The 9,159-nt window shown below is 39.5% G+C and overlaps 1 protein-coding gene and 2 pseudogenes across 1 annotated transcript; all 3 read right to left on the bottom strand.

The window, feature by feature from the left end:
• Positions 1-942: 942 nt before the first annotated feature.
• On the bottom strand, positions 943-1,755 carry LOC125529710 (annotated as a pseudogene).
• Positions 1,756-3,349: 1,594 nt separating this feature from the next.
• On the bottom strand, positions 3,350-4,313 carry LOC125529709 (annotated as a pseudogene).
• Positions 4,314-6,773: 2,460 nt separating this feature from the next.
• LOC125529708 (serpin-ZXA-like) lies at positions 6,774-9,156 on the bottom strand (the record flags this gene model as incomplete). The annotated part of the gene is made up of 2 exons (XM_048694136.1): positions 6,774-7,790; positions 9,034-9,156. Coding segments are annotated over 2 exons (936 nt in total), but the record flags the coding sequence as incomplete, so codon positions are not given.
• Positions 9,157-9,159: the final 3 nt, after the last annotated feature.

Raw genomic sequence — 9,159 nt, 5'->3', positions numbered from 1 at the left:
GCGGCGGCTTCGCCGGAAGAACGCCAAGGCACTCCGGATTGCCATTGAGCAGTCCGAGCACGAGGCGGCGGAGGCAGCGGCGGAGGTGGCTCGGCTCGCGAAGCTCAAGCGGCAGTAGGACACGGAGGTCCAGCGGTTGAAAGGGCGCATCATCCTCTCTGACACATCCGACGATGACCACCACGGCTCCTCGTCCGACAACTCGGAGGATCCGCCACCAACCGCCGACGCCTACAGTTGCGCCGGCGACCGAAAGGGCAAAGGGCCGGCGAGGAAGTGGTGAAGCTCCGCCGTCTCTGTCTTTAATTTTAAGTTTTTAGAAATCTAGTTTAAACTTATCAGCCGTTTATGTGAATTATGTGAACTTTGGCGATCTTTTGGACATCCGTCGGTGATCTTTTGGTGATCAGAATGTGCATTTTTATGTCTGATTCTATGTTTATGTGATGATCTACGTTGTTTTTAATTTACGTTGCATGCTTAGTATGGATATGAGGTACAAGATATGAGATACACCGATGTAGATGACGTGATTTGACAAGTGTCCAGTCAATGCTCGCGGGCGTTTGAGGGCCCGGATTTGTAGGTCGCGGCTGTAGATGCTCGTATCTTGTGGTCAAATTAAAATGCTCTGTTCCAAAGCGGAGCAGTTTCCAAATTTTCTAACCTCTGTAAACCATCATAGAATGGAGTACCTAGCTGCTTTTCTATGAAATTCATATCCATAGACTAGCATATCAATATTTGATACGTGCACCAAGCAAAGCACAGTTTGAAAGCCAAAACACCATACATCAAGCAATAACTCTTATAGTTTTGAAAAAGGAACATGTACTACTACATACATTTATTGAACTTGCAACAAGATGGAGAAATGCCTTCATGTGACGGATGCCGTCACGATCACGCTTTCACCATGGACAATGGTTCACTACACATGCGCTACACTGCAAGCAGAGGATTGACCACATGACCGACGAATAGCACCACACCGGTCACGTCTTCTCGTACCACAAAGAGGAAAGGGTGATCCGCGACGAAATCCATCTTCATGGGAGGAACTGCTGGAAGCAATTTACACATGACTACCGCAACAGTTGCCGCGGCAGCCTCAGTTCCTTCTTCATTCACTTCTACAAATGACTTGTGGAATATAGATGAGACACACAAACTCTCTCCCAACGGGGAATCGACCATTTCCGAAAGATCTGCTTCTGTACTGAATGGAAGTTGGAGGCCAAAACTCCTGAACAATTTGGACGCTTCAAAATCAAATGATATCTTGAACTTAGGGATCTTGAATTGCCTGACTGGAACCACTCGAGCGGGGATATGCTTCTCCAGAAACTCTGGCTCGGAGGTCAACTTTCCTGCTAAGCTCCAAAGACCTTCTCGTGCCTCTGGAAGAAGTAAGTACATGGAGAACTGCCTCCTGTCCCCGCCTTGCTTGTAAGGAACCTTAAGTACCTTTAAGTTTTCAAAACACGAAATATATTGGTTCTTTGTACTAGACTTGAATGGTGCTTTTACTGATGTCTTGTCTAGAAGGTGGAAATTATCATCTTTAGTGTCTGATGCATGAAATTTCTGAGCCCAAGTTCCTTCGAAATACAATGCATTCCCAAGAACCAGTCTCATATCAGTCTCAATGGATCCCGCGGGAAGTATCTCTTTGATGAGACCCGATGTGACTTTGTCAACCCATGAGTTCACTTGAGCAACAACTTCGGCAGCCTATACCAAGACAAAATACATAATTATTTAGTACAATTTCCATAACTGCAATATACAATCCAGTTACTGTCTCTGAAATGACCAAAAGACAGAAATGATAAGATTCTATAACAAATATGTGCTAAATTTCCAACATAATAGTAATAGTCTTTGCACAGTTTCATTTGTTAGAAATTCCCTGCCATCAGAATCTTTAGGCGAGCTAATACTTCTGGAAGGCACCTTTGCCCATAAAAATAACATGCTATGTATCTCTAAGTTATGCTGATTAATTAGCAGCGCACTCGTTGATTGTGGAGGCTCCTCTGTTGTGCCGTGGAGTTTGATACGCACGCCGATGCGGTGCGTTAGGCTGCTTGTAGAGTCTTGGTATTGTGATCCCTCGACGTACCCCTCATCTACTTGGTCCTATTAGTCTGCTAGTTAGGTCATGCCTTTTGTTTGGCGTCCATGTTCTTCTCTTCTTCTTGCAACACTTGTTGCTTGTATGGTTTTCGGCCCGGGTTTCCTTATAAATGGGGTCAATTTGTTAAGGTTTTCGATTCGGTTTTCCTTATAAACTGGATCACACTCCTGGCATTATGGCCACTTTGAGTAATATATTCAGGTGGAGGAACTCCTCCCCCGGTGATTCTAAAAAAACATACTACTTCATATAGGTATCTCTTAAGATCGATTTTACCATGATTAGACAGAAGTATAACTGCAGCACAACATATGCTACTGCGAAACAGATGAAGCAAGATTGCACCACAGGTTAATAAATTAGAACTTCCATTAATTTGTATTGGTTGTACTGAACAGTGACATCATAATTATTTTCACAGAAGGGTGATGAATTGATACTGTTTGAGAGTTTTATGGGACCTGTGTGGCACATGGGAAGGGAGTGAAAAAAATATAGGCTATGTGGGGGGATGGGCCTTGTATGGGCCGGATTTGAGACTGATTGGACCAAAGTCACCATGGATTGTTTTTACTAGAAATAAACTCTCAGGTTAAATTTTTTAGAAATATGCTCTTGAGATGAAACAAAAAAAATCAAAATGCAGGTGTCAAAAAATATGAAATTTTATAGATGCATACATGTTTCTGTAAACTTTCATTAATACAAAGAAGTTTTTATAGGTGTGTACATGTTTGTGTAAACCCCTAAAAATGCAAGTGCTTAGCTTCTTATTCATGAAATGTGTCCCCCCCCCCCCATCCTACAAATATATAGGACCTAAAGTTTTCCGGGGTTGCCTTTGACCATGGGTTAAAGAAATAATACATAACATGGATGTTACACAAATTATATCATCAAACTTTTATGTGAAAGGAATTTTTAATGATATAATTATTAATCTTATAAACTGTCAAAGACAACCTCAGAAACCGTGTTCATCCCATAATATACTCCCTCCGTCAAAAGCATTCTTGCATTATGGTAGGAAGAGAGTATTTCAGACGTACACCAAGCAAGGCACAATTTGAAAGCCAAAACATCATACCACAAGCAACTCTTTTATAGTTTTGGAAAAGGAGTATTGCAACAAGATGGAGAAAGGCCTTCATGTGACGGACACCATCACGATCACGCTTGCACCATGGATAGTGGTTCACCAGACACGCGCTACGCTGCAAGTAGAGGCTTGACCACATGACCGATGAATAGCACCACACCAGTCACGTCTTCTCGTATCACGAAGAGGAAAGGGTGATCCGCGACAAAATCCACCTTCATGGGAGGAACTGCTGAAAGCGATCTACACATGACTACCGCAAAAGTTGTCGCGGCCCTCAGTTCCTTCTTCATTCACTTCTACAAATGACTTGTGGAATATATATGAGACATACAAACTCCGTCCCAACGGGGAATCGACCATTTCTGAAAGATCCGCTTCTGTGCTGAATGGAAGTTGGAGGCCCAAACTCTTGAACAATTTGGACGCTTCAAAATCAAATGATATCTTGAACTTAGGGATCTTGAATTGCCTGACTGGAACCACTTGAGCAGGGATTTGCTTCTCCGGAAACTCTGGCTCGAAAGTCAACTTTTCTGCTAAGCTCCAAAGGCCAACTTGTGCTTCTGGAAGAAGTGTGTACATGGAGAACTGCCTCTTGAACCCACCTTGCTAGTAAGGAAGTTTGAGTACCTTTAAGTTTTCAACACACGAAATATATTGGTTCTTTGTACTAGACATGAATGTTGCTTTTATTGATGTCTTGTCAAGAAGGTGGAAATTATCACCTTTAGTGTCTAATGCATGAAATTTCTGAGTCCAAGCTCCTTTGAAATACAAAGCATTCCCAAGAACCAATATATCAGTCTCAATGGACCCCGCAAGAAGTATCTCTTTGATGAGACCCAGTGTGACTTTGTCAACCCATGAGTTCACTTGACCAGCAACTTCGGCAGCCTATAGCAAGAAAAAATGCATAATTAATTACTACAATTGTCATAATTCAATAAACAATCCAATTACTATCTCTTAAATGACCAACATAGAGAAATGGCAATATTCTGTAACGAATATGTGCTAAATTTCCAACATAATACTAAGTCTTTGCACAATTACCACAAAAAACAACTCCATATGTTGGAAATTCCCGCGCCGTCAAAATCTTTAGGTGAGCTAATACTCCTGAAAGATACCTTTGCTCATAAAAATAACAGGTTATGTATATCTATGTTGATTAATTAGTAGGGCCCCATACACTTGCAAATCACCATATTACATACCAATGCATGATCTAAACAATAAAGTATTCCCATAAAAGTAATTGTTAAGATCAAATTTACCATGATTAGACAGAAGTTTAACTGCAGCGCTAGAGAAGCTATATGCCACCATGGAACAAATGATGCAAAAATGCACTATAGGATACTAAATTAAAACTTCCATTAATTCATATTGGTTGTACCGAACAGTGAACATCTGAATTATTTTCACAAAGGGCAATGAACTGATAGTGTTAGAGAGTTCTACGGGACCTGTGTGGCACGTGGGGAGGGAGTAAAAAAAGTAGGCTATGGAAAGGAGTGCGATGAAACTATGGGAAATGGGGATGGTTAGGTTTTTCTACTGGCAATGTTATCTCGTATGGGCCAGATCCCAAATGGGTTGGACCAAAATGTCACCAGGGATTATTGTGTAAACTCCCATTAATCATATGTCATGGATCTTCTATATCTAAATAGCTAGCCCGAGTAACTTATTTCTCTCAACATGCAAGTGTGACACCTCATCAAGCAACATGCATTAGACAAGGCTCCACCTCAACATTCAATGAGTCATAGAAATATAGGGTCGCGCTATTCGTCACCCTGGGTGAGGAATAGTTATTCTTCACCCCCTCTATTTTAACATCAATGCACCGTAATTTTACGTTTCTTAAATTTTGTCTTATTCCGGACATAAAAAGAGAACATAAGAAAATATATAATCGCTGTAAAAAATATATTATGTTACATAAATTACAAATGTAAAAACATAGTGTAAAATGTACATGAAATGTAATTTTTCTGGTCTTCTAACCTTTTTTATGCCAAATTTTACAAAGTGAATCAATATGACTGTAACTATATATATATATATATATAGTTTTTACCTCTCATGTTATTTCTTCAATACATAAAATCAACATCTTTGAAATATATTGCAAATATTCCCGCAACAACGTGCGGGGCATCATCTAGTATACATAAGAAGTTGACCCACATTATCCTATTTATCTCAGCATGCACATATGCCACCTCACCACACATGCCACCTCTTCAATTATTATTCCCTCCTTTTCAATTGCATGCTCCACCCAACTAGCATGCTTAATGCACATGCAACCATGCAAGCATGGAAAAATGACTACCTCAATACATGACTATGCGTTGAAAAAAGTTTACAATATACAAAAAACACATTATATTAATAATTCACATATTTGTGCTCTATACAACCAATCTCATTAGAATATATTGCAACCAATCCTCGCCGCAATGCAATAAGAAGAAGAAGAGCAGTGCTACACGTCTGACACTTTTTACGACGACGCTTGTACAACACTAGTAAGTCATCATGGGATAAAACTGCTACTTAAAGAAGGAGCGTATTACAAATCGTATGCACATGTAAAAGGGCCGTACGCAAAGCAATTTCGTCAGAAGAAACAATCACGGGCTTTAGAGAGGACACAAAATCCTGTTATCTAAAAAGGGAATTTCTGAAGGTAAACCATTTTAAAAAAACATAAGTGCGTAACTTTTTTTCATGAAATTTGACACACCTATAAAAGGATAGGAATTCCATAAAGAAAATAAAGGACAAGAAAAATGTTTTTTTGTGAGTAAAGGGCAAGATTACGTACATGTACACGTGTTAGTTTTTTTTTTTTGTCTGACTAGCAAAAGGGTCGTGCGTTGCAAAGAAAGAAAAAAAAATATCATAATCTTCAGTGACCATGACCACATTTTGCTGCATCACCGAGATACACTATCACTCTCAATTTCGTGAAATCATGAACATTTTTAAACTCGTGCATATATTTGAAAATGTGAATATTTTTCAAATTAGTGAACACTTTTACAAATTTTTGAACATTTTCTGAAATCTAGAACATTTTTGAATTCATGAACATTTTATACTATTTGCAAACATTTTTGAAAATTGTAATTTTTTAAACAATTTTCTTGAATCGGGAAACATTTCTAGATGTCTTGTGGCCTTTTGGGTGTTTGCTTTAGATGCACGGTGTTTTCTTAGTACTGGAATCCAGATTTTGGATTATGATGCAAGTGTGTAAAGTTTTTACTGTTAAGGAGATTTGCGTGACATTGCGTAAATGGGATTTGCATCAGGGTCATGCTGTGTGGGGCTTAGCTTGTGGTCGAATTGAAATGTTCTGTTCCAAAGCAGAGAAGGTTCCAAATTCTCTAACCCCTGTAAACCATGGTAGAATGGAGTGCCTGGCTGCTTTTCTACGAAATTCATATCCAAAGACTAGTATAATATACTCCCTCCGTCAAAAACATTCTTACATTATGGTACGAAGAGAGTATTTCAGGCGTACACCAAGCAAGGCACAATTTGAAAGCCAAAACATCATACCACATGCAACTCTTTTATAGTTTTGGAAAAGAAGCATGTACTACTACGTACATTTATTGGACTAGCAACAAGATGGAGAAAGGCCTTCCTGTGACGGACGCCGTCACGATCACGCTTGCACCATGGACAATGGTTCACTATACACAGTTACACACGCTATGCTGCAAGTATAGGATTGACCATATGACCGACGAATAGCACCACACCGGTCATGTCTTCTCGTATCACGAAGAGGAAAGGGTGATCAGCGACAAAATCCACCTTCCTGGGAGGAACTGCTGAAAGCGATCTAGACATGGCTACCGCAAAAGTTGCCGCGGCAGCCTCGGTTCCTTCTTCATTCACTTCTACAAATGACTTGTGGAATATAGATGAGATACACAGACTTTGTCCCAACGGGGAATCAACCATTTCTGAAAGATCTGCTTCTGTGCTGAATGGAAGTTGGAGTCCCAAACTCTTGAACAATTTGGACGCTTCAAAATCAAATGATATCTTGAACTTAGGGATCCTGAATTGTCCGACTGGAACCGCTCGAGCAGGGATATGCTTCTCCAGAAACTCTGGTTCAGAGGTCAACTTTCTTGCTAAGCTCCAAAGACCATCTTGTGCTTTTGGAAGAAGTATGTACATGGAGAACTGCGTCTTGTCCCCGCCGTGCTGGTAAGGAAGCTTAAGCACCTTTAAGTTTTCAAAAGACGAAATATATTGGTTCTTTGTACTAGACATGAATGGTGCTTCTATTGTCTTGTGCTTTTGGAAGAAGTATGTCTTGTCGAGGATGTAGAAATTATCATCTTTAGTGTCCGATGCATGAAATTTCTGAACCCAAGTTCCTTTGAAATACAATGCATTCCCAAGAACCAGTCTCGTGTCAGCCTCAATGGACCCCGCTGGAAGTATCTCTTTGATGAGACCCGATGTGACTTGGTCAACCCATGAGTTCACTTGACCAGCCACTTCAGCAGCCTATACCAAGATAAAATACATAACTATTTAGTACAATTGCCGTAACGACAGAAATGATAAGATTCTGTAACGAATATGTGCTAAATTTTCAACATAATAGTAATAGTGTTTGCACAGTTCCATCTGTTAGAAATTCTCTGCCATCAAAATCTTTAGGCGAGCTAATACTTCTAAAAGGCCCCTTTGTTCATATAAATAACATGCTATGTATCTCTAAGTTATGATGATTAATTAGCAGGGCCTCACACACTTGCAAATCACCATATTACATACCACTTCATATCGGTATCTCTTAAGATCGAATTTACCCTGAATAGAAACAAGTATAACTGCAGCACTAGAGAAGCATGGCAAGAATATGTACCCCCGCCCCTCATACTAATATATAGGACCTAATAAGATTTTTTAAGTTATCTTTGACCACGGGTTAAAGAAATAATACTCCCTCCGTTTTTATTTACTCTGCATATTAGGTTTGACTAAAGTCAAACTTTGTAAAGTTTGACCAAGTTTATAAAAAAAAATATAAACATTTATCGTAATAAATTTATATGATGTGAAAGTACATTCAATAATGAATCTAATGGTATTGATTTGTTATTGTATATGTTAATATTTTTGTTTATAAACTTGGTCAAAGTTTGCAAAGCTTGACTTTGACCATAGCTAATATGCGGACTAAATAAAAACGGAGGGAGTACATAAGGCCTTGTACAATGAGAGGTGCTTAGAAAAATAAACCGGGTTTTTCTGAAGCACCGATGCCTATTTCTACAGGAGAGACGCTTAGTTAAGCGTCTATCCTATATAAATAAGCCCGATGCTTAAAAAATGTCTGGTTTATTTCTCTAAACACCTCCCCTAAGCACCTTTCATTGTACAAGGCCTAACATGCATGCTACACAAATCATATCATCAAGTTTGTATATGAAAGGAGTTTTTAATAATATAATTATTAATCTTATCGACGGTCAAAGACAACTTCAAAAAACATGTTGGGCCCATATATTTCGATGGAGAGAGTACATGTGCATGTGTCAGTTTTTTTTATATCCTATTTATGTTCATTGTTTCAACTAATGGTTGCAACATTGAATTATGGGTGCGCCCAAGATGAATGATGAAAACAAAGTTTATAAATTCAAGAAAATTCACAAAAAAAAAGTTTGTATATGTCCGAGCTTTTAACATCGTCGTAAAAATTTAATGGTGAAATACGACAGTGGGTCTTGGCTTTGATTACCTTAGTCTTGAAGTCGACAGAGTGGGTCTCGGCTCTGTACTTTCCCACGGCCACCTCCTTGAAGGACGGCTTGAGCGGCAGCGACGCGTCGGAGAAGACGGCATTGGCGAACGAGACGCGCGGGCC

Source organism: Triticum urartu, unplaced genomic scaffold (genome assembly GCF_003073215.2).
Source record: "Triticum urartu cultivar G1812 unplaced genomic scaffold, Tu2.1 TuUngrouped_contig_5788, whole genome shotgun sequence".
NCBI lineage: Eukaryota > Viridiplantae > Streptophyta > Magnoliopsida > Poales > Poaceae > Triticum > Triticum urartu.
This window is presented reverse-complemented; position numbering and strand designations above follow the sequence as displayed.